Genomic DNA, 27,289 nt, shown 5'->3' with positions numbered 1-27,289 from the left:
TAGACCTTTTAAAACACCAGGAATATTTTAATGCATTTTTTAAAATAATAGTCCAATACGCGTATTTCTCCATACGACACTAAGTAACAATTTTCTTTATTAGTAATAATAATAATAAATTTTTAATAAAAATTAAAAAAATTATATCTTTCATAATTAAAAAATAAATATTCATAAAATATATTTAAACTTTTTAATATGATTAATTCTGTTACTATGAATAAATATTTAATTTTAATTATAAAAATGTTATAATATAATATTGATTATGAAAATTATTAATTCATTTGAAAAAAAAAAAAAAGTTGAAAGTAAGTACTTCTCTAACAAATGGAAGTAAAGTTCCAACTTATACTATTTTCTAACTCAATTAAAATTTGAAAAAAAAAAATTTCCTGTTTTCTTAAAAGACTTCTTAAAGAAAACTTCAACAGCAGTGTTCAAGGAATTTTGTTCGTTTTTCAAAGATAATATAATGAAAATAATTGTGTGCAATTCTAATAAAAACAGAATCATAAAAACTTTTTTCTAAAAAAAAAAATTATTCAATCAATGAAAACAAGAAGCCCTGTTGACAATGTCAAAAAAAATTGCATAAAAAATGGAAAGAAGAGAATTCAAGGAACCATACTGAGCACTATTATTAACTTATATTTAGCCCAAAATATTAATAATCTAAAGGGCATGCGTATTTAATTTCAGACAACATTTCCAAGTTAGGCTAAGCTTTGACAAGCTGGTTTAACCAGCTTCCCAGGGAATGATTACTACACTGCACAAATATAACTACAAGAAACTTACTTTTCCATGTTCAGTTCATGAGAGTGTTCAAGATGGACATGGGGGCAAGCTCTTTCTGGTTCTCCTTTTGTCCATAAAATGTTGAGATCACCTCTTTTCTTTCCCAATGTCAGAAAGGTTCCTGCATCAACGTCCAAATTTTTTCGTTTTATTGACCAAATATAAACATAAACATCAACATCACGTCGATTGGCGGTTCTTAATTTGTTCTGATTGCTTTAAGCAAAAAAGAATTACCAAGAGTGAATGGGACAATGTAGAGCAATGCAGGTTGGCCATGGCCATCCATCAAGTTAAGGGCCACATATGTGATGAGAAGACCTGCAGTAGGTTTCAGAATTAAGAGGGAAAAAAAGGGAATACAGAGTCATCCACGAGTTATTTCATCATCCTCATCTTTTATTTCATCTGGAAAGAAACGGAGACTTGCTAGTTTGAAACCGCATACCTAATCCATAAGCCATCATTGCCCACAAGAAGTATCCAGCTCGAAGAGACTTACTTGCCAACCAATCATACCTGCAAGGATGACCAATTCCATTTAGCATACTAATGTTTCTGGATGATAACTGTCCAAAACAGTGTACCAGATGATAAGGGTATGCCTCATTGTTTTCACACTTGTAAAAATGGCAAGATCGCGTTTACATTTATTACCGAGTCCAAGTCCAAATAGAATTAAAAATTGGAGTTGAAATCAATAGGAGAAGTAGAATTGAATTTGTTGAGTTTTTTTCTCCTGTTTTTTACTGAGAGAGAGAGAGAGAGAGAGAGAGGGGATAGAATTTTGTTTAGGATTGAAACTCTTAGGAGTCCAAAAGGACTTGGTGTTAATGGAATATAAAAGGGCAAGTTACCAAACCAATTGAAAAATGTCATATATGCTAAAATCATGATAGTTCTACATATAAAAGCATATTGATGCGTTTCTAGTGGCTGCATGTTTATATAGTTTGGTGCGTTTCTATATAAAGATACCGAGGCCATAATTTAAGCATGTTGGTATGGCATGAGTGGGTGCACTATAGTAGTGCATGGCTGCAATTTCTTTGATAGTAGCAAGTGTGTGCCATCGCCATTGGTAGAGAATATGGGTGCACGACCAGAGTTCGTGTGATTAAAATTGTGAGGTGATTTTTATGCATATAGTGAGTAATTTGAGTCATTGTGAGTTATAAGAAATTATTGTTTGTAATTATTTTTCTCGACAGTGGATTGGATTGTTTGTGGAGTTGCTTTAAATTTATGTTTTTTGATTTGTTGGGTTATCTTCATCACATTTATTTTAAGTGAAAACACAGTTGATTCATAAAATTTTATGATAAATTAACAACTTAGAAAATGCAAACTGCTACTGCTAATATTCTGTTTCTTTCTTTTCAGGTACCTGATACCTCACAGGCAACTGAAGTGAAGATCAGAGCCTTTAAGATTAACATAGAACTATAAATAGAGGTTGTAACAACAGTACTATAGCACTTTCTGAATTTTATTTTATTATAGTTTGTAGGCTGCATGAGGAATTTGAGAAAACTCATTGAGAAAACTTATCAGGGAAAGAAGAAAATAAAAAGAAGGGAAAAACTAGTCGAGGTGCATAAATCTTAGCACTTAAGAAACAGCATTTAGTATAAAATGCTAACCTGAGTGAGAATGCTATCACCAGTCCAGGTAGAAGGATGTCGCCAAATCCTATAATGCTGTAACCACCCCAGGGATCAAACATTCGAGGGATCTTTAACAACATGGGTATACCATCTTCTCCACTTCTATCGCCACGAGCCACCTATTGAGGAAAGATACAATCAATCAGACTTGTTTTTTGGTGCTTGGATGGCTCAATAGTGGAAGTCAAAACCAAAAATTACCCATGATAGATAGAAATATTAGCAGGATTACTTACCACAATCATGACACTTTCATGGAACAACTTCTTAGAAACGAACACCCAGAAGATGTCATACAAGAATGCACAACTAAGAAGAACTGTTCCCACCTGATTTATAAATACTCAGAATCATTAAAGGAGCAATAATTTAACAAAAATCATCAGTGTAGAAGGAAATCCAATGCATGCTAATGAAGGTATTAACAAAAAAATGATAATAGAAAAAGGGATTTAAGTATAAATTAAATACATTAAATGCTCAAAACATTCACAATAAACTTCACTGCATCGAAGTAATGCTATTGTTGTCTGTTTTTTCGTTTTCGATAGCAAACAACATCCAATTCCATAATAGCTGCCTTGTGTCATAACATATTTGCAATACTTCATTAATGAATATATATAACTAAAGAGTATGAAAAATGTGGTGGGCAACTAGCAATATATTACCTTGAGGTTAGGTACATGGACAATTTGCAGAACAGTGATTATCAGTGCAATTCCCTGATTGAAGAAAAAATTACAGGGAAAAGATTATCAGTGAATTGGCTAATATTAGGTTACATGATCACTTCGCCTATAAAAATGATACAGAAGAAATATGTCAAAAGGTCATATATCGTATCTATTAAAAGTTTTGTGGTTACTAATGCAGCATTACATAATACAGATTACAGAAACCAATATAACTAAAACATCAAAAAGAAAGAGAGGATTCAATGTAGAGAAGTGCAGAGAAGCTCTCTGATAAAGTAATATTTGAAATCAAAGGTGGAAGAGAAGTATGAAAGAGGAAAACTAAAATCTAAAAAGCAGAAACAACTCAAATTTTCTGCTCATGTAAATGAAGTGGCAATATGATGATCATGAAAATATCTTCAGAGGTCCAACCCCTTCTTCTTTTCAATAGACTTTTCATTCTGTTTAAAAAAATATATGAATGATGTGTCCAAAGAGTTTGGTCTCCACACGAAGTCTGAAACATCAAAGCTAATATTTATCCAGGATAACGCCAAGGTTATTAAGCAGTTCATAACACAAGCTGGCTTCTCTCTAGCCTATTTGACGTGGAAAAGAAATCCAACAATAATGACAATAGAACAATTAGAGCATGCATTCATGTGCTGGAAAGGTGGGGAGAGGACTTAATAATCTGATGCTCAAATCATAAACAAAATGTGGAGAAATGTATAATCAGGTGGAATGATGAGGAAATGTATCCTTACTAGTATATCTTGGCCGATCCAGGCAAAGGAGACATTGCGATAGACAGCCCAAACAACAGCAAATGTTATGCAGAATGGTGAAACAGCCAATGTTAGTTGTGAAACAGGTCCAAAGAAAGGTATTTTAATGTACGATTCCCCTGCATGCTTGAACCACCTGTGCCAATATAACTTTAGGTTCTCCTTGGTCCCACAAAAATTTCCTTCACCATGCAATGTTTCATAGCAAATGTCCAGTTTAAAGGGAATATTTATGATTTCACATATTTACCAAGTGACTATTTCAAGAAGGAATACTTATGATTTCACATATTTACCAAGTGACTATTTCAAGAAGGAATACTTATGATTTCACATATTTACCAAGTGACTATTTCAAGAATATCATGAATGAATGGTAGGAAAATGGTCATGGTATAGTGGAAGTGAAGCTGACCTAGGTAAGCCCAGTTAACTCAATGCCTAATCATACTGTTCCTACGATTTCTCACATTGCAATGCAATAATTCTTTTCGGCACTCAGATCATTTTAGCAATTTTAGCAGCCATTCATACAGCATCTATCATCTTAGGGTAACTGCTATACAAAAATAATTTGTCTGTGGATCAGATAAAGTCTCCCCAACTGGACCTTCAAAAAGTTCATTACTTCATATATTACTCTTTCATTCTTCATTTCACTGCTCATTTTACACAATATACAGCTCAATCATATCAGATTTTCTTCAAACATGCTTTTAAAATAAATCAACTGCTCTCTGCAGCACTACTACAAATATTTTTAGAGGTTATGATGGTTGATCACACACCAAAAAGGAAAAAAAGAAAAAAAAAAACTTGCAATAAGGTAACCAAGAAAAGATACTAGTTCTCACTTAGCTACCGTCAAATAAATACTGTTTTATGTAATAACTACAGTTAAAATAAAAAGGAAATTTGACTCGGAAATCAAAATTGACAATAAAATCTCAGAATTGTCAAAGCCACATTTGCTCTCACAATAGGTTACAACAAATACTTGATACTAAGTAGATTGAAACACTAAATATTTATAAAATAAATTAAAGGAGTAAAGAATCCAACAAGAGAACAACATAAGTAAGAAACAGAAAGATGAAATTCTGCAGCAAAAGCACACCATAATTATTTTCATCAAGATAACTGAATCCACTAGAAAGCAAGTTAATGAACCCCTCTCATAGGGAGTATGCGGTTTGAACATATTGCTTTCACTTATGACAACTTCATGATAATAGAACCTCCAACCAAGACACTCAGCAAAGGTACAAGAATAATTGCAAACAACTCACAAGCAGACCTGGACCTGTACGGAGATTAATAATAGGCCTTAACAACTAAATACATATCAGAATGACCAACGAACTATAGCTAAGTCATACTAATTGGTTTCTTAGATTGTAATATCTCAAGCTCGAGCATAGTGATCAAATTAATAATCAAAATCTTCATTTTGTGAATCGAGAATCAAATATAATAATAAGATTCAATAATAACTCTCTAAATTAATTAAAAATGATATATGTTCTAAAAAAATGATCACATTGACATATTTTGATAAACATAAAATTATCATTTAGCTAATTGGAACTGTGCATGATAATAGAACAATATATTCTTATTATTATATATAGTTTTACATTATATATAATAAACATTTGAACTGTAGACAATGATTATCATTGTGGGATATGTTGAAACTCCCATTTAAATTTGATTAAACAATTAAATTAAAAAGGATAATAGGTTAAATTTAAAGGTTACAATATACTAATATAAAATATCAGAATCTGACAATTACAGTTAAAAGCAGTAAATTTTAAAAAATTTAAAGAAATAAGAGGGAGAAGGAAAAAATGGTTGGCACTAGAAAGATAGTTCAGCAAAGATTTTATGTGCATTTTTATAGTAAAAATGAAATTAAATCTTAAATTTTGAAACTATAGGGTCCAACAATACTCAAGAAAAAGAATCGAACGAAGGAGTCAAATCATACTGATTCACCCGATTATCAGTTCTTCCGATTTGGTCATAATTCAGGTACATTTGCAGTTAATCCCATATGTTCGAATTGCTAGAATGAGGAATCAAATCAAGAATCCTAAGATTCTAAAAACAGTGAGTTTGAGTTGTAACCAGAGCTGAATTTACCAAAAAAAAAAAGGGTCGTATCAGAATGAGAGATTGAGAATTCTACCTTGATAATAAAGCAACTAGACAGGTTTGCAAGCCCTGCAAAACCACAAAACTACAGTGTAAATTAACTCTCATGAAAAAGAATAAACAAATGCAGACAAAATGCCAACGACCCAGCACATCTGCACTCCTTCTAGGAGGAGGTAGAGTAAACCTTCTCAATCCACTAAATTGGCGGGTTAAAAATAGAAGATTTGGAGGGTTTTTAAAACATCTAAAGTCTTTATTTTAAAAAACCATACACTCTCAGAAACACAACTAAAGGTTTTTCAAATCTTGAAAACCTCTCATTACTTTAGAAAACTTTATATGCCAAATAATTTGACCGTAATTTGCATGACAAAACAATGAGCAAAAATATGCCTGGTAATAATGTAATACACACACACACATGATGCACCTATGCTTATTCCATACATATAGAATAATTGCAGAGTGGAAAGGAAAGACTCTTACCTCAACCCCGCCTATGCAAAAAAGAACCACCAAAAGCTCAACAAACCAGTATGACATAAGTTTGTAAAGCATGACCAAGAAGCATGAAGCGACAACAACAAACAGGACAGCTGATGTTGTGTTGATGTCTACGATGCTACTAACACCCACGACTTTGTCATTTGGAATTTCATCTACAGCATCCTATTTGAAGAAAATGGACAAGTAATCAGTCAATGTAAGCCATAAAAAGAATGCCACTATAGGAAAGAAAGTATTGACTTGATCCTATATTGGCCAAAGATCACCTTCAATAGCTTGTCATGTTCAATAGCTGCTTCTCTAGCACTCCATGCAGACCAGTAAGATGCACACAAGATGGTAACAACTGCCATCAGCCACAAAAATACTTCGGCTATATCAACTAGTGGTCGCTTTGGAGAGTATAGCTGCACAGACACTGGCAGCAAAGAAATTTGAAGTGGCATTATGGTAAAAGGAAGCATGGGGATAACATACATTGGACTTAAAGAAGAAATGTTTCCAAATGTCTAATTATATGATAAAATGTAAAAGATGTATTAGCTAGAAGAGAGGCAGTTAATGAGATTGGATAATCTCGTCAGTGGAATGAATAGTACAGCTTTTATCTTAATGTAGACACAATTTAAGGACTAAATTTGCATTCTATCTTTCATTTATATGGAATGTAGAAAAGCTTACCTGATGAACTATTCAACAACATTTTTTCCAAGCTTGCACCAGCATCTTGTGGTAGCATAACAGCAGGTATTTTTATGTCAAGATCAGTTTCATCGGGCTCACAAACCATCTTGTAAAGTTCTACAGGAGAAATAGCAGGTTTATTGCAAGATGAGTCACAATGGCAGATATTGACAGTAAACATTTATGCTGTTATGATCAAGTATTCACATATTAAAATCATAGGTAAAGTCAAGGTTATTGGAGTCTCCAGTGAGGAAGATAAATTCAAGGAAAAGAAAAAGAACCAAAGGCAGACTGAAAATAGTGCATTAAAAGACAAGATGAAAGGATATGATTTCCAAACATCAGAAGAATTGGATAACATGGAGGAAAAGCACTTATCCAAACAATTCCAACTGGTTGAAACTTACGACCATCTCAGTTGATTGATGAGTTCAGTGATAAAAAAAGGTTAGTTTTCTAAGATGGTAGCATAGAAACATTAACCTTGTCAACTAATGTTGCCTCTACTACTTAAAGACATGCATCAAATAGCAACAGTAAATATATTATTTACCTTTTTGGTTATTTATTATAAGGACAGCAGAAGCACCGGCAGCTTCTGCATTGTTTGCTTTGGTCGTGAATTTGCACTTGCCTCGATCAACCATAATGATATCCCTATCAAGCTAAAACATTCAAAATATACTGGCTTTAGCAAAAAATCTATTGCACACTCCTGATTACAACTGTTAGAAGTTAGAACACATTAGTCGTCCAAAAATAGAGGGGGGCAGTGGACCTTTTTCTTGGGAGGAGTACAACAATCTCGAGGATCTGAAAGAGTGAGGCGAGTTTGATTAGCATTTTTCTCCTTTGATACAATGGTGGTGCCAAATCTAGCACCCACGCCAACAAATTCAGCATCCTCTATACCATTGATCCAAGTTTGGACTTTTACCTAACAAAAGCACCACCAAGATTAATGGGTAAATTATACCAACAAAACCCAGAGAACACAAATAAAAGTACAATTCAGTGCAAAATAAGCTTCGCCAGAATATAACTAATGCAACTTCCCTATGAAGTACGAAGCTTTGGCTTGGAACTGAAACATAATAAAAGTCTATGAAGTAATATCATCACATGCTTTTCCTAATTACAGCTCATAAACTATGCACAATTAATAGTATAATTTGAAAACATAAGAGAACCAGGATGAAAGAAATGGAAGAGTTCAATTATGACCCGAAAAATCAATTTTATCAGTCTCTTAACTTTACTTATGAAATTTCTGAAGCTAAACAAAGCAAACGGACTAGCTAGTTGATATGCTGCTGATGAGTCTCAGAAAATCTAGTCAATTGGGAAAGAAAAAACAAAGAAGAAACTAGAAGCTCCACTTTGACAGATCAGGTTACTAGTTCCATATTACAAAAAAACTTCAGAAAAGGAAGAAGAAGATGACACATATCAAGCTAAATAGTTAACCATTTACGATTTTCACCTGCTACTAGACCATACAAAAATAGACAAAACCAAAATTCAAACAACCAACCGACAAAATAAGCAACACCCATTTAAGAAATCATAAAACCAAGAACTGGGCCGAAGAGAAAAAGCAGCATTGAAGCTCTACCAAGACGAAGTCGTTCTCGCATCCAGGCTTTTTGGGAGCAGAATCATCGTCATGAACTATGTCCCCAGCTGTAACGGAAGACGGATAAGAGACCAACGAAATCACAATTGCAACAGAGATAACTAAATAGAGCTTCTCCAAATCCATGGATTCCCCCTTCAAGTAAATTCCCTTGAGCGTTCTCTCTCTGCAACAAAAAGCTTAGAGCACAAAGAGAGAGAGACGCCTCTTGTCTCTTTTTTTTTTTTTAATCATTTTAATTTTTATTAAAAAAAAAAAAAAAGAAAACAGGGAGAAAACTAATAATTGATGGATCTGACTGGTGCTTGAAATGAAATGTTACCAGATGACTCGTGACGTTTCACTTTTACCCGTACCGATGTTCAACACGACGACGTTTTCTGCATTATTCCATTGTTGGAAAATTAGTATTATATTGATTCAATGATTTCATTCCGTTGTCCGTACGTCGTGACGGTTAAAACCGCCTGAATCGTTTAATGGGAAAATTAGACAAGAAGAAACTTAGAGACTATTATGTAGCATGATAAATTGATACACTCAATTATTTAAATTAAGATATATAATAAAAAGAATAATTAGATTAATAGTTATTTTTTTAATAGAGTAAACAACATATTATTATAATAATTAAATAATAAAATAATAAATAATTTTATTTTATTAATTTAAAATATTCTTTTTCATTCTTTTTTATTTTCATTTCACATTTACATTTGTTTTCTAACTATGAGAATTATTATTTTATTATAATATTACTTGTCGTTATTATATAGAATTATATGAATAAATATTTTTTTTTATTCTATCGTCAGACAATTATTTAATTTTGTATGTCAGTTATATTATCAAAATCATAAATATAAATAGTTTGTTGTCTTCATTAACCCATTAAATTAAGTAAGCTAAATTTTTTTTTTATTAAATTCAAATTTTAGTCGTTTAAGTTTGCTAAGTTTACTAGAATTGTGTGCTAACGAATAAGTCCGCATAATAAATTTGATGATTTTAAATTTGCCAATCTTGCAAGAGTTTGATATTAATTATTAATTTTAATTTTAGAGATTGAAATTAGTTTTGGATTAAAATTAGCTTTTCAAATTTATTTTTATTTTAGTTTTGATGAAATTTTATTTATTTAGTTCAAACTTAAATTTGATTCAAAATCGAAACTTTCATTTCTAACTCAATTTAATATTAATTTTTAATTGAGTTTTAATTAATTTTAATTTTAAATTCAAACTATCAAAGTAAATTTGATTTCAATTGCAAACTGATTGTTATGTCAGTTCTAACGTAGCCGGCCACGTGGGAGTCTTTTCTTCTCTTTTAATTGACTGGTTTGATCATATTAGCTTTTTTTTTTTTTATTAAACATAGAATATTCTGTTAATATCTTAATAAACTAATATTATGAATTATTTTGATTAGAAATTAAAAATAAATATTGGATAAAACTATTAATATAATAATAATAAAATAATAAAGCAAGTGGGCAGTGGGGGTGTTGGATGTTTGTAAATTGATTGTAGAGAAATGGGGCTTGGACATGAAAAACAGGAGAGGGACATCATGTTGTTTGTTGTTCTACCAAAGCATGTGGCAACGAGCCCATGACTCATCAAAAACAAATTATTAAGAAGAGAAAATATAAGTTTAGTAATTATTATATAAATTTTTTTCCTTAACCATCTTACTTTATCGTGATTGTTTATTTTTTGAGCATGGAATTGTGGTTTTATTTAATTAACAATGATGATTTTGACACGTCGGAAATTAGTTTTCCTCGCCACCTTTTGGATGATATTTTTCTGTTTTCTTTTCTCTGTGGTGGAAAGCTTGTTTCTTGATTTGTGGCCAAAGTTCTTCTGGTCTGAGTTTAGAGGTTTTCGTTCGGTGAGATGATCCCTTGCCCACACCGATGAGTGTCTCGCTTCTTTCATGCTACAAGAGAATCTAAGAAAGCTTGATCCTATCATCTTACCGCAGCTGATTTTATTAGTGCTTGGGTTGTAAATTTGTGGGCTTTGTACTTCAGACTCTTCTGTGTATAAGATGATCTATTTGGATCATGTAATGTAATGCATCCGGCAGTTGGGGTGACCATTCGATCGGTTCGATTCAAAATCAAACTGAACTAAATAAATCGAAAATTGAAATTTTAGTATGTATCAAAACTGAACTGAATCGATTTTGGTCAAAAACCGAATCGAACCGAACCGGTCTGATTCAGTTTGATTCGGTTCGGTTTGATCAGTTTCAATTTTTAATAAACTTTTTATTTTTTACACTTTATTTTTAATATTTTAAAATTTAATTAAAATATTTAATACTAATATAATTTAATTTCTCTATATTATTGAAAATAACATATTATTATCACTAAATCGGTTCGATTCAATTTTTTCGATTTTTTTCTGATCAAAATCGAACCTAATTGAAATAATCGAAATTTTTGAAATTAAAAATTAAACTGAATCGAAATAAATAAAAAATCAAATCAAAATTTTAAATTAATTCAGTTGGATTAATTTTTTCAATTTAAACCGAATATTTCTCACTTTCCAGCCAATTTAAATATATATATATATATATATATATATAATTAATTTAATTTTATATAATATAAATATACAATTTATTAATTATTAAACTTATTTTCATATATATTCAAATTTAATATTTTTATTTCTTTTATAAAAATTAAAAATAAAAAATAAAAGACTATCCATATCTCTGGACAATATTTAAAAAAATACTTTAGCCATTTGAACGAGATGGCTTTAATAATTACACTTCATAAAAGTAATAAACGGATTAAATAACTTTTTGGAAATTAACTGGCCGGACTAAGGGTCTATTATTTATTAAATAATTTTTTTATATTTTAAAGATTATCATTTATTTACAGTTATTAAATTTTAATAACTGATTTATTACCGTTATTAAATTTAATTTATTTAAGAAAAGTTATTAACATTTAAGAATTTGTATGAAATAGTCTTTTTAAATAAAATTTTGATAAATTTTTCAGTAAAATATAAATGTGCTGTATATTATATGACTTAAAATAATAAAAAAAATTTATCGGCCATCAAATTAAATTTATAAGTCTTTATTTTTTTTAATTTTTTAATCACATCAAATTAAATATATATATATATATATATATACTAATGCAAATTGTCTTTAAATGATACTTGCTACCAGCTCTCATATTTTATGATATTTATGCATTTTTTTATATTTATTTTACATATTTAAGTGAATAGATGCAAGTAAATTTTTTATAAAATTAATTAAATATTTATCTAATTAAAAATATATGAATAAATTTATAAAAAATATAATCTAATAATTAATCTATAATAATTATTTTTTAATATAATAATGGTATAATTAAAAATAATAAATATATATTATTAATATTTTGTATAGTTAGATATTACAAAATAAAAAAAAATATTAGGCTTTTAAGTGGCGTCTCAATTAATAAAGTTTAAAAATTTAGAAGACTAAAAAATTATAGAAATTAAAAAAAATAAATCAAAAGATCCACTAGCATCTCATTTGAGTGAATATTTTAAAAAATTATTTAAATAGTAATGATTTTTTTAAAATAAATTAAAATTTAATGATTATAATAAATAATAATTAAAATTGAGTGACCATAAATAAAAATTACTTAAAACTACAAGAGGACTTAGTAGAGAGGAATAAAATAACTGCAGATTTTCAAACTTCAAATCAGAAATTGATATGATTCCTTTCATGTCCCCTCCATTTGAAAAGATTTTTTTTAAGAAAAAAATTTAAATAAATTTTTATAAAATCATATATAATTTCATATTTTTTAAGTGTGTAGACTAAAAAAATTACAACTTTATAGTAAAATTTTTAATTTTGAATAAATTTTTTTTTAATTTTTGAATTTATTATAATTATTATAATTTTTTAAATTAATTTTAATCATATTTAAATTATTTTATTTGACAATCATTATTTTTATCACATAAATAATTTAATTAATTAAAATTAAATTTTAATTAAAACCCTAAACTTTTAATTATCTGAAAAGTTGATGGTAGATTAGAAATTGCTTAGGGGAGAGGAATAAAATAACTGCAAAACAGCAATTGATATGATTCCTTTGAACATGAAGAAAATTGTATATATGAGCACTGAAATCTTGTCACACTATCATCAAATCCAAAACAAAGAATAACAATAATAGGAAAAACATTCCCACTAACTTGTGTGATCACGTAGCTGAAGCATCTAAGGCTAAGCTTCTTTTTCTAAGGGAAAACAAAAATATGGTGAATTGCTTGAAAATTATCCTCAAAGGATATTTCTCTTTTTGGGAAAGAGAATTTTCTCAAGTATTTTTTTTTTATGAAAAATTCTTCTGTAAAGGATCCTGAATTCACCATTTCTAAATGTGGATGTAGCCTTCCCCAGAAAACCTTATAGCTCTTCCATTCATGGTCAATCCCATTGTGTCAAATTGATTCAGAAGGCTAAATCCACCATTGACAGCCGGTTAAGGAACTGTGAACCCGCTTCCTACAACTGAGCTTGTGGCATTGTTGTGGCTGAACAAGTCAATATCTCTAGAAATCATTAGGCCCGAACCCGAGGTAACAACTCCTAAAACTACCCCTGATAGCAAACCTGTAAGGGTTATACATGTAATTACAGGAAGACCCAGCGATGGCAATGGGAAGAATAAACACGTCGTAGAGGAAGTCTTGTTAGTTGAGCAAGAACCATGGGCCAATCAGGAAGTAAGGTTTGGACCTACAGAGAAGGCGATAAGATTTTTTCAAAGTGACTCGCTAGTCATCAATATTCATCTAAACAAGTATGAGGTGAGACGAGTCTTGGTGGATACAAATAGTTCCATTAATCTCCTCACCTTGGCTTGGATAAAAATAACCTTGTTAAAGTCTCCTACATGTTAGTGGGATTAGGAGATAAGACCGTGGCAATACTGGGCACCATCAACCTTCCCCTTATGCTGAGTGATGAGAAGTATAAGCAATAGCTATATGCGGAGTTTGCGGTGGTAGATATTTCGCTCGCATACAATGTGATACTTGATCGCCCAGTTCTAAACTATTATGGTATAGTTATTAATATAGGTGCTATGTGTATTAATTTACCAGCTCTAGGAGGGTTAGCTGTAGTTCGGAAAAACCAGAAGTCGATCCAATAATGTTACAAAGACTCCACAAAAAGCCTTGGGAAAATGATGATGCCCATTGACTTGCTAGAGAAGCGTGATTTTCATAAACTAGAGCCAGCAGACTCAGTAGAAGAGGTCCAGTTAGGAAAGGATCAAAAGGTATGATTCAGTATTGCGTTAACTGGTAAAATAAAGAATCATTTAATATAATTACTAAAATGCAGAGTAACCACTTTCGCATGGTCTCCAAAAGATGTGACAGGAGTGGACCTGACTCACATCACCTATAAGCTGTCTATCGACAAAACAATAAAATCAGTACAACAAAAGAAAAAAAAATTTTGCACCAGAGAGGTAGCAGGTGATTAAGGAGGAGCTTAATAAGTTTTTAAGTGCAGGATTAATACAAGAGGTCTAGTACCCTACATGGCTCTCTAATGTAGTGTTGGTAAAGAAGGCCAATGAGAAATGGAGGATGTGTGTGGATTTTACTGACTTGAATAAAACATGTCCAAAGGACCATTACCCATTCCCATCTATTGATAGGTTAGTGGACTTGACCTCGGGTTATGCAGTGATTTCCTTTCTTGATGCCATGTTAGGTTACCATCAAATCATGATGGACACCAAAAATGCAGAAAAGACTATTCATTACCGACCTAGGAGTTTTCAACTACAAAGTGATGTTGTTTGGACTAAAGAATGTAGGGGCGACTTACCAAAGGTGTAATACCCGGCTAGACTTCGGCATCGGAATTCCTACCGTCCGGTGGAATCTCGGATGTCGGAAACCTCTAGAAGGGTAAAATCATGTTTTTATAAAATATTTTAATGTATTTCATGGGTTTAAACAAGAAAGAAATTAAGTTTTGAATGAAAATAGTCTTGAGAGAAAGACTCAGGTTCGGCCACCGAACCTCAAGTTCGGCCGCCGAACATGCATGCACTAAAGGAGTGCTTTAGCCCCCCGAAGGCATAAGTGAGGGAAGTCCAGGTTTGGCCGCCGAACCTTAAGTTCAGCCGCCGAACATGTCATGCATGCGGAGGCACGTTAGGCCCCCGAAAGTGGCCTGGCCAACCACCTATAAAAGGGTCTCCTTGTCCGAATGGGCGAGTTTTTCTCCCCATTTTCTGCCAAGGTGAGTTCTCCGCCGTCCCTCATCGATTTTGAGTCCTTTTCTTCAAATCTTTCATGATTTTCATGAGTTTTCACTTTGTTTTGAAGATTTTTGAGCATTAAAGCAAGTTTTGAGGCTTGGAAGACTCAGGAGCTCTTTTCCTTTGGTTTCCAAGTTTAGGTCGTCTCTCTCTCGATCTTCAAGAGGTAAGAGCCGATCTTGAGCTCATTGTATGTTTTAAACAAGTTTTAAGTTGATTCATGGGGTAGAAATGCATGCTTAGGTTAGTTGAGCTTTATTAGGTTTTATGTGATTATATGGACAATGTGTGTTGGATATGCATGTTTGATGTGTTGTAGTTGGGGTTTAGGATAGTTTGAGACCCCTAGGTGTTGATGTATGTGTGTATGCATGTTTTGGTTGAGTTGGATGCATGATTGGAAGGTTTGGGAGGAAAGTGTGCATTGAAGAGCTGAGTTTCTGCCCTTTGGGAGAAACCAGGTTTGGCAGCCGAAAGGATTTTCGGCCGCCGAACCTGTCTGTGAAGCAAGCCTTTCGGCTGCCGAAGCCTGCCCCCGAAAATGGACTTTCGTCTCTAGAGGGCACTTTCGGCTGCCGAAGGTGCCGCCGAACCTGCATGACTTTCGGCTCTGGAGGGACTTTCGGCCGCCGAATCTGCCGCCGAAAGTGCCCTGTGCAGCCCTCTTTTGCATGATTCCTATGATTGTTTTGAGGTGTTTTAGGGGGTTTTTGGGGAGTATTTTAGAGTCTTGTTCATGGATGTTTGGTCCCTCATTTGAGTCCACCTGTGTAGGTTCGGACCCGAGGAACCGAGGACCCCAGCAGTGAGTTCAGCTGCTTCTGAGTCTGTTAGAGCTTCAGCCAGAGGTGAGTGGAATATCTTATTTCATTTCAAAGTAAATAAATAAATTCTGAGCATGATACACGCATCATGAATGCCATGAGATATACTAGGGTGCTTGCATTAGAATTCATGAATATGTTGCATTGCATAATATGTTGTTGATGTGGATGAATGTTGGATGATCCTTTAGCCGCACTACGTTATGATATGATGTGATATGGTACGGAAGACCAGTGAGGCCCATTCTACACCCCTGGCACCATGTAAGAGAAAGACTAGTGAGGCCCATTCTATGCCCCTGGCATATTGGAATGTTATGTTATGAATGTAATATAAGAGAAAGACCAGTGAGGCCCAGTCTACGCCCCTGTCACTATTGGAATGAGTAGTGGGCTATTGGTGACAAGTTCATCCTTGATGTGAATTGTTTGTGATATGTTGCATTTCATGAAAGCATGAAATTTAAATTGAATGTTTAATTATTCTGCTCACTGGGCTTTATAGCTCACCCCTCTCCCTTAACCCCCAGGTTTGCAGGTACAGGGTAGACCAGGAGGTCAGCAGGAGTAGAGTCATGTGTTATGTAATAGCTAGATGTGGACATGGATATGATGCAATGTAAAATGTATGATATAGAAATGTTATGTAATGATGCTTATGAAAGTTAGAGTTGTGCTTGACCATAGTATTATGTTAATCCCTTTCTAGTACATGATCTTAATGTTTAATGATGATTATTGAAAACCGAACTTAATGTATGTATGCTACCCCATTGAAGCATTGTTGGGGACTCCAATATGGGTTGTTGATTATGATTATGTATAGTGCATGCTCAGGTTGAGTTTGGTGGATGAATGAAAGAAAAGTTCAAAATTTTTATGTATGTTGTTGATCATGTATGGGATTAAACAGGTTCACAGGATGAATGTTTGGCTTGCTACGGGTCCCGGCGGCCTTAAGCCGATCTGGATCCTAGCGCCAGTAGCGGTCCGATTTTCGGGTCGTTACAAAAGGCTAGTGTCAGGCATCTTCAAAGACATAGTGGGACAGTCAAGGTGTACGTAGATGACATGATGGTAAAGAGTTGATCCTTAAAAGATCATCTAGATAATATTCAAAAAGTTTTTGATGTACTGGATAAGGCAGGTATGAAACTAATTTCTGAAAAATGCACTTTCAGAGTAAAAGTTAAGAAGTTTTTAGAGTATATATCAGAAAGAGGCATAGAAGCAAACTCTGAAAAATTAGTGCCATCCAAAATATGGAGGCACCTAAAACGATTAATGAAATACAAATGAGTCATAGATCTAGGCTGGTTTATCTCATGCTCGGCCAAAAGGTGTCTCCCATTCTTTAAAGCCTTAAAAGATAAAAATAAGTTTGTTTGGGAGGGAAGAGTGCGGAGAAGCATTTGAAAGTTTAAAAACCTTTTTATCATCTCCCCCTTTGCTAAACTCGCCCGTCGAAGGCGAGGTTCTGTTTCTATACTTGTCTGTGATGCAGGAAACAATAAGCTCGATACTCGTTCGTGAGGATAATGGGGAGCAAAACCCAGTCTACTGCGCCAGCCAAGTCTTGAAGGGGGCAGAACTGAACTATCATTCTCTCGAAAAGTTGGCATTGGTAGTCCTGATGTCTGCCACAAAGTTACATCCATACTTCGAGTCACACACTATAGAAGTCAGGATAGATTATCCTCTGTGAAAGGTTTTACATAGGTTGAAACTTTTAGGGTGGCTGTCCACCTAAACAGTAATATTGTCAGCCTTTGATATCAGGTATGTACCAAGAAAGGCCATGAAAGCCCAGGCAGTAGCCGATTTTATTACAGAAATGACTCCACCGTTAAAGTCTTCAAAATTTCTTGAATCAACCATCGATGAGTGGAAAGTTTAGGCAGATGGAGCTTGCAGACTTGGGAGTTCTAAAATTGGGAACCTCTTGCAGAGTCAAACCAGGATAAAGCTTTGCTACTCGGCCAAACTCGCTTTCATCGCTATCAACAATGTAGCCGAGTACGAGGTTGTGATAATGGCCCTAAAGATCATCAAGGAAATAGGTATACAGAAATCTACTATTTTTATTGACTCATAGTTGGTTGTTAATCAGTGCTAGAGACAATTTAAAATCTGAGAACCGAGCCTCGTCAAATATGAAAAAAAGGTTCTCTCCTTAATGGAGAGAATCAAAGACATGTAAGGCAAATGGAGCTTCACCAGGTGGCTAGAGGTGATAACGAAGAGGCCAATTTTCTGGCTAAGATGGCGACGACAAGTGAACAACACTTAACTCAACTATTTCAGTTTGAAGAGCTGCACACTCCTGTAATTAAAGAGGAAGAGTCTTTTCTCATAGAGGAAGGAGAATCGTGGATAACACCCGTGTTCAAGTTTTTGACATAGGATGATCTGTCGGCCGATGAATTTTCAGCTAAATAGGTAATAAAAAATTCTCTAAATATGCACTAATTGATGGTTGGTTGTAGAGGAGGTCCTCAATACAACCATAGATGTGTTGTGTTACAAAAAAAGAGGGCAAGAAATCTTAAATGATATTCACGAAGGTGATTGCGGGAGCTATGAAGAAGCTCAGACAATCGCCCGAAAAGTGCTCAGACAAGGATACTACTGGCCAATAATAATATAAGATGCAAAGCAACTTTTCCAAAAATTTCAAAGATATCAAGTACATGTGAGCATTCCAAGGACCCTAGAGAGATGTAATCAGAAATTGGAAGCCCCTGGCCTTTCTTTCAATAGGGGCTAAACATCCTTGGCCCGTTCTCGAAGGCAGCCAGATCAAAAAAATTCATAATTCTGGCAGTGGATCATTTCAGTAAATGGGCTGAGGCTGAGGCAGTTTAGTCCATTACTACCCAACAACCGATCTATTTCGTCAACAAGAATACCTTCACTCGATTTGAAATTCCAAAAGTAGTAATCATGGACAACGAAACTCAGTTTGTGAGTTCTAAGTTTAAAGATTTATGCAGGAAATGGAAGATTGACTTAAGGTTCAGTTTGGCCTATCACCCATAGACCAATGGAATGACCGAGGTTAATAACAGAACTATCCTACAAGGGCTAAAGAAAATACTCGATAAAGCCAAGGGCCACTGGCTTGAAGAATTGCCCCACATACTTTGGATGTACAGAACAACCATGAGAACAGCCACAGAGGAAACACCTTTCTCTCTTCTGTACGGGGCCGAGGCAGTAATCCCCGTGGAAATACAAGCAATTTCAAGACACAGTACCTTGAGATTTCAAGAAGTCTTGAAGAAATGCAATTCAATTTGGATCAAGCCAAATTTTTACGAGAAAAGGCTGCAATTAGAATGGCGGTTTACAGAAATAGAATGTCCAAAATGTTCAACAGTAGAGTCAAGACACATGCTTTTAATGTAGGGGACTTAGTCCTTAAAAGAATGGATGTAACAAGAGATAATTTCGAGTCTGATAAATTAAGTGAAAACTGAAAAGGACCATTTAGGATCTCGAAGGTTCATCCAGGATCTTATAAGCTGGTCAAGTTAGATGGCCGAGTCATTCTCCACTCTTGGAATATTTGTAATCTGAGAAAATTTTATCAATAACAGTTAATGAGATATTTTGTCATATGTTGTATTCTTCAGTGACAAGGAATGTTGGGTTTACCATCTTCAAAAAGATTAAAGAGCATTCATTAAAGGTCATAAGGCGGATTCTGCCAGGCCACCTACTCCAGGTGTTAGTCCCGCTAAACAAAACATCCTATGTCAGGCCATAAGGCGGGTTCCACCAAGCCACCTAATACGAGTGTTAGTCCCGCTAAAAAGGCATGCTATGTCAGGCCACAAGGCTGATTCTGTCAGGCCACCTAATCCGGGTGTTAGTCCCGCTAAACAAGGCATCATATGCCAGGCTACAAGGCAGGTTCCGCCAGGCCACCTAATCCGAGTGTTAATCCTGCTCAAAAGGCATCCTATGCCAGGCCACAAAGCAAGTTTCGCCAGGCCATCTAATCCGGGTGTTAGTCCTGCTAAACAAGGCATCCTATGTCAGGCCAAAAGGCGGGTTCCGCCAGACCACCTAATCCAGGTGTTAGTCCCACTAATCAAGGCACTCTATACCAGGCCACAAGACGGATTTCGCCAGGCCACAATTCAGGCGTTATTCCCACTAAAACATTTTATACCCAAGTCACAAGGCAGGTATCCGCCAAGCTCAACAACTTAGTGTTAATTCCATATTTATAAAACTTTTTCTAAGGTTTTCATTCCCAGGCCGCAAAGCGAATATTCGCCAGGCCGCATGTCCGAGCATTGGTCCCACTTTGCAAAAGTTTCAAGTTATTTTACGACCATTAGTTAGGTTAGTAATCGTGATAGGGTGTATATTCTACCTAATTAATGCATAATTCTTTCTTGTCAAATTGGAGTTGATTGTGCTAAATTATGGGCATTTCTTTTCTTTTTGCAATATTGACAGATTCTCTACTCTTTGGAAAGAAAAGCCCTTAATTGAAAGATTTAGGCGAAAATTAGAGAAAGAATCGCAGGAACAGATTTCGGACAAGGCCGACCTCTCGCAAAGCAAACCTCAATAGACCTAGTTAGACCTTTTATAAGAGCTGACCTCTTACAAGGCAGACCTCGGATACAAAGACCGCGGACATGACTTATGAAATATCATGAAATTTTTGGGCATGATTGAAGAAGACCAATTTGGAAAGGGATGATTTTAGAAAGACCAGATTTTTAGGATTTGTTAATTCCCCTTTTAAAGGGATGTTTATTTTCTTCCTCTTTAGTTTTAGGTTTCTCCCTTTAAAAAGGAGCAACTTCTTTGTATTTCGACAATTCAGAGTATTCAGAGTTTGAGAGTTTTGTCATAAGCTCCAATAGCTAAACTTCTTTATCTAGCTAGGGAAGTTTTCAATGTGTAATTTGCACAAATTGTGAGATCAAATCGAGCTCAAACTTTTCTTCTCATTTATGGTTTCTATGTTATTCCTTTTACTCTTGAGATTATTATTAGTTTAATTAATGCAGTCTGGCCAATTGTTTAATTGAATAAATAGTATACAGTCATTCATATTCATTAATTATGTAATCAGTTATAGGTTTGATATTTATGACAAATAATATTTTATTATGGAATAACATATTCTGATTTCACAACTGCGCTGAGTGAGTTTCTTAGTCAGAATCAGGTCTTTCTAGTTTTCAATGCTGTTATCAAATTGAAACTCATTGAGTTGAGCATGTGGTTTGTTTGATGGTTAGGGACTGATTAGTGAGCTGATCCTTTTCAGTCTTTTATCTAAGGGAAGATTAGGTTATTAGACCGTGTCAACAGCTATAATTGGCTGGCTAGAAATTGAGGTCAGACATCCTTGCGTCTATGATCAATCCCAAGAATTCATACCTAGATATTTCTGAAGCTAGATGTTTTCTTACTCTGTTTAATCTCTTTTAATTATTTGTTCTTCATTAGTTTAGTTTTTAGATCTTCTCAATCAAAACCCCCATTTTTATATTTACAATTTAATTTATTTTATTTTGAAGTCAGGCAAGAGGTCGGATAGCTGGACACTTGATAGGTTGATAAGTGGATCTTTAAGATGTGTAGTCAACAGATCGGACGTTAGGGCTTTAAGTCAACATGCAAGACATCAGGCCTTCAAGACATTGAGTTGTGCGCCCGACAGGTTGTCACAATAGGGAAGTCATCCAGAGGTTGGACAGTCGGATTTTCTATAAGTTGGCAGGCAGGTCTTTAATAATGCATGGTCATGAAGTCTATAGTCGGTCATCCGGTTAATAGGTCGAACATCTGATAGTAAGGGCATAAGTTTGTGAGGACAGTAGTATAGACAGATCGATGACCAAGAGGTCGGTCATCAAGCCGACAGGTCGAAAGGTCAGATTTCAAATCATTGAGTCATATAATCATCAGCTGGTTGGTCATCAGTGGGTTGAAGACAGGTCGGTCGTCTGATCCTTAATTTGGTTGTCACCCAGTCCGTCAGTTGGTCGTCCTTCTTCTTCTTCTTCCACATTTGTTCTCATGAGTAAAATTGTAGTTAACCAATTCCTGTAGATTCAACCCTACTCATCATATCTACAGTTCATAAGTATAGGAAAGAGCAGGAGTTATTTTTAGCGGATTCGACACCCACCAAACTGGGTATTATAATCGGGTATTGACCTTTTAGCAATTTTTTAGAAATTATTCAAGTCTGGTTTGACAAAAGTTGGATGAGAGTTCCAGACGAGTAAGGAGCATATAAACACTTAGTGAAAATAACAATAAGATATGAGAGAAAATATTTTTCATTAAAATTATAGAAGATTACATGAGAGGAGGGATGTCTTTGGTTTCCTCCTCCCAAGTCTCTATTACATCAATATTTTCTACATTTATTATATTATCTTCTCTTAGTGGAAAGATAAAAGCAGGAGCGCGAATGGGGCCATTGGAAGAAGAGCTCGAGGCAAAACTTCCACCAAAGGAAGAAGAAGAAGAAGATGAAGTACTTTTATTAATTTCTATAAAAGAGAAAGCAAATAGGAATTATCTTGAAGCAAGGGAGTGTGAATTGAAAAAAGGAGTGGTCGAGTCTGTTCTAAAGTACAAATATTAGTTGTGAGCAAAAGTGGTATTTGGAAGGGTTTTTATATGATAGCTTTGCTGACAAGTTTTGAATACAACTCGAAAAATAAGGCAACCATCATTTATGGGCAGGAGCAAGTAAAACGACATGAGCATGGGAGGTCAATCTGAACATGCTACGTGCCTCAGATCATGAAGATAACTATCACCTTAAAATTTGAAGAATCGAAGACCAACGAAGGATGTTTAATGTAACACAACAATCACTCAAAGTAAGCCATGAGCTGTCACCATAAGAAAGAGCCATATGGCAGGGGTCTAATAAGTCGATACACAGCCCCATCCATGGAAAAAAAGATCTAAACACTGTAATACCTAGTTTTTTTTATCAAGACTCGCCCTCTCCTAAATATGACGAATTTTCACATAAGGTTACCGTTAGCATATATAATCCAGCAGATCCTTATTACACCTGTAATCACGGGATCCTCGATTAATTAGCCAGGAGATCTCCTATCAATTAGCCGGCATCAGTCAGATTTCCAGAAAATTCTATAATTAACTCTATCTCTTTACTGTATAAAAACTAATGATCGCAGAGAGGTCAAGGTATGCATTATTATACAACTACTCTTAAATTTGAAGCAATTTCTAATACTCGCTCTATTTTTCAGTTTACTGACTTGAACATCAGAGTGGTTGTCATAAACACCAACCACCTCACATTCTCTTTTTACAGGATTGACCAATCGCAGCACAGCTCTATTTCGACTACATTAGTATTATATTATTTTTTATTATACTTTTAATTATTTATATTTATTAATTCTTTATAATTAATTATTGATTAGATAATCATCATTTTTTTCAAAAATTTACCTAAACAATTAAATAATATTTTAGGTTTATAAAAATTTTCATGTGATTCTTTTTCTAATATTGTTGCTAAAATGATATATCATGCACATGAAAGAGATAAATTGTATATTTTCCTATTAACCAAATAATCTATAGAAAAAAGGCATGCATATATAAGATATTGAATTATTCTTTAAGCGTATCACTTCTTTATGGTATGTAATATTTTTTTATTAATATAATTCAGTCTTTGTCTCTAAATTCTATGTGGCTGTATATATCTCTGAAAAATAATTATTAATCATTTTAAACATATAATTTTTTTTTAAAAAATAGATGTATTCAGTTTTTGATTTAATTTTTTATTTACAATACATTTTAAATTAAAGAGTATAATTTTATTTTTTAAAAGTGTATATATTTGTTGATGTTATTATTCACACGAGAAGAGAAAATATATACCATTACTTAATTAATAGTATTAGATATGACTTTAAAAAAAAAAAATCAAACAATAAGCAATACTTTAGTTGATACACTTAATTTTTTTTAAATTTTTTTTGTAATAGGATAGATGTATCTTTTTAATTTTTTTTAAATGGAATGGCGGACTGAAACAGTAGAATTTAAGATTTTTTAAATTTATTTCGATATACTTACCAGCAGACTAAATGTTTAACTTTAAATTTTTTAACCATAATACATTTCAAATTAAAGAGTATAATTTTTTTTTTAATTTTATGTGTTTATATTCGTTGTTATTATATATATAAAATATTAATTAATAAATAGTAGTAATACTTAAATTATATATATATATTTATGAAAACTATATTCAATCGAATTTATTTAATTTGGAATGAAATTATAGTCTAATTCAATTTACGTAATGATTAATTTTTAAATTAAACTGTTCTTCTTTAATTAAAAAATAAGTACTCATATAAGAATTGATCTAACAACCAACACACCCAATAAACTTATTTAACCAATTGAACGAATTCTTTCACAATTATAGATTTCTATTTAAAATATATATTATACAATATACTTTATTAAATTACGTTAATTTAAAATAATTATTGACTAACTAACCGATACATAAAAAATAAGAAATTATAATTTAAATAAGTAATATTATTAATAATTTATTTTATTAATTAAATTAAATTATTAGTTTACTTTAATTTTTTATTTTTTTTATAGGAAGTACATAAAAATTCATTACTTCATATAAATATAACAATGCTTATTTTCATTTGTTATTATAAAATTTTTAACTCTTTTTTTCTTCATCATGAATTATCTGTCTCCATTGAAACTCACTCAAACTAATTATCAGCTTTAGAGAGAACAAATTCTTGGATTAGTTGAAAGTCAAGAATTAGTTGATCTTCTTCTTAGTGAAACATCAGCTCCTCAAAAATTCACAGCTTCAGATTTAACTACCACAGAATCTCAATTAACAAAAGAATTTGCTACCTGACACTGATTGTCTTATTTGAGGATGGATAATCAATACTATGTCTGAAGAAGCATTAGGACTTGTCATTGGGATAGACACAGCTCAGGTATTCTGGGAAGCATTTAGATTATGCTCAAGACTCTCAAGAAGGAGAGTCCATTTTACGACAACAACTAACATATCTATGCAAGGATGATACAAAGTCAGTTGGAGACTACATACGTGTGTTTAAGGGTTTGTGTGTGACAACCTTGCTGCTATTGGTAAACCAATCTCTAACAAAGAGAATATTTTTTGTCTTCTCAAAAGTCTGGGTCACAATAGGAAACCTTCACTACCGCTATGTTGAAACCTCCAAGACCCACGTATACTAAAATGATTTCTCAATTACAAAATTTCGACCAGCGTAGAAATTGATTTTCAAATTAGACGGACACAATACTTGCACAACTAGAAACACATCTATCTTTCTGTGGTGAACAACAAAAATAAGTATGTCTTATCGAAACAATGCTTTTACCTTTTCTGGTCGAGAATTTCAAGCGCAACAGTCCAGAAACCAAGAGCATGTCTCTACCTTGATGACTCAGCAACGACGACCACCTCCACCTAGTGAGCGTCGTATGACAGCCATAGAACGTGAACAGTACCGCAATGAAACGTGTTAGTATTGTGGAAAAGCAAGATATATTGCCAAGATTTGTTGGTGGATACCGAAGTAGGAAGGACAACAGGAGTCTATTCCACGAGCATTAACAGCTTTAACCTTGAATAATTCAGTCACAGATACTAAGTGGATTGCATATACAGGTGCGTCAGGTCATATGAAAAGTAATAAAAATTTATTGACTAATGTTCATAATTATATTAGAAATGATTCTATTGTTATAGGTGATGGTTCTACACTACCAATAACTAGTATAGGTAATTCACTTGTTAAAAATAAAAATGAAAATAGTTTGCTTCTTAATGGTGTTTTGTTGGTTCTAGATCTTAAGTAAAATTTATTATCAGTAAGTCAGTCAACTTCTTAGTTGCCTATTAATTGTGAATTTGCTGATGTGGTTATTTATGTGAAGGATCTGTGAATTAGGTATGACCATATTATTTCAGAGTCATGCGCCTTTATATCTATGAGTTGAGACTTTTACTACAACAGTTTTTTTTAATCGGTTATTATCTTCCTCACTGTGTTTTTGATACACTGTTGTTTAAATTATATAGAACACATCTTGATTATACTTCACTTCTGGTCTTTGGTTTTAAATATTTTTCTTATAAATGGGATACAAAGAGACATAAGTTTGATTCTAAATCTGTCTTATGTGTTTTTGTTGGATATGGTGAGAAGGATAAAGGGTATAAGTATTTTCATTTGTCAACGAAGAAAATTTTATTTCCCGACATGTTTTTTATGAATGTGTTTTCGTTTACGTTTTCCTCTACTGTTGCCTCTAATGCTCTTACTATTTTTTACTCTTAGTTGCCTTACACTAACAATTCTCTTGATCTTGATATAGCCAAGCAATTGTCCAGTATTTCTAAAGTTATACCTTTATCATTTGTAGGTTCGTTGTTAAGTGCTGATATAGTGCCAGAGTAGAGCACTTCTTTCTATGGTCCTTCATCTTTTGCTGTTGTTCAACATGGTCCTATTACAAGTTCTTTAGCAGGTTCCATTTCAGTTCCTCTAACACAGTCAACAGCAGTTTCTCAAGCTGAACTAGCAGTCGTGCCTCCAACAAAACTAGCAGTCGAGCCTCCAACAAAATCAACAATCATGCCTTCAACAGAACCAATAGTTGTGTCTCTAACAGAGCCAACAATTATTTCTCCAATAGAACATGCAGAAGAACCAACAGCTGCGCCTCAACCAGAACCAAAAGCTATGCCTCAAACAGAAACAGCAACTAAAGCTATACCACAAACAAAATCAGCAATTGCACGTATTTTTGCTTCAATGTCTATCAACACCTGCTTAACTTATTTTAAAGACCAACTTTATATAGATATAGATATGAGTTATTTGTTCAATGTATATATAAATATTAGATGATAGTTGGTCTATATTTTAGAATATCCGATCCAATCAAATCTCATTATAATACATTTGTTAATATATAATCAGCTTTGAAGTTAGAAAACAGGAAAAAGTGAAAAATAATATATATATATATATATATATATATATATATATATATATATCTTAATTTCATTGATTTTTCATTTTAAAGGCTGTAATTTAATTTTATATTAAAATAATATTTTAA

General features: G+C 33.2%; 1 protein-coding gene and 1 pseudogene across 1 annotated transcript; both read right to left on the bottom strand.

Moving 5' to 3' along the window:
• LOC122723802 overlaps positions 1-27,289 on the bottom strand; it is a 100,944-nt pseudogene that overhangs the window by 57,055 nt on the left and 16,600 nt on the right.
• On the bottom strand, positions 617-9,163 carry LOC110627462 (signal peptide peptidase-like 2). The gene is made up of 14 exons (XM_021773779.2): positions 8,909-9,163; positions 8,072-8,230; positions 7,847-7,958; positions 7,288-7,407; positions 6,873-7,024; positions 6,586-6,768; positions 6,131-6,165; positions 3,916-4,072; positions 3,140-3,193; positions 2,705-2,797; positions 2,445-2,587; positions 1,250-1,320; positions 1,039-1,122; positions 617-922 (listed from the first exon to the last, which is right to left on the bottom strand). Exons 1-14 carry the CDS (start codon positions 9,053-9,055, stop codon positions 798-800), a joined length of 1,635 nt encoding a protein of 544 aa, XP_021629471.1. The 5' UTR covers positions 9,056-9,163; the 3' UTR covers positions 617-797.

The sequence above is a fragment of the Manihot esculenta genome, chromosome 1 (genome assembly GCF_001659605.2).
Source record: "Manihot esculenta cultivar AM560-2 chromosome 1, M.esculenta_v8, whole genome shotgun sequence".
NCBI classification, from domain to species: Eukaryota; Viridiplantae; Streptophyta; class Magnoliopsida; order Malpighiales; family Euphorbiaceae; genus Manihot; species Manihot esculenta.
This window is presented reverse-complemented; position numbering and strand designations above follow the sequence as displayed.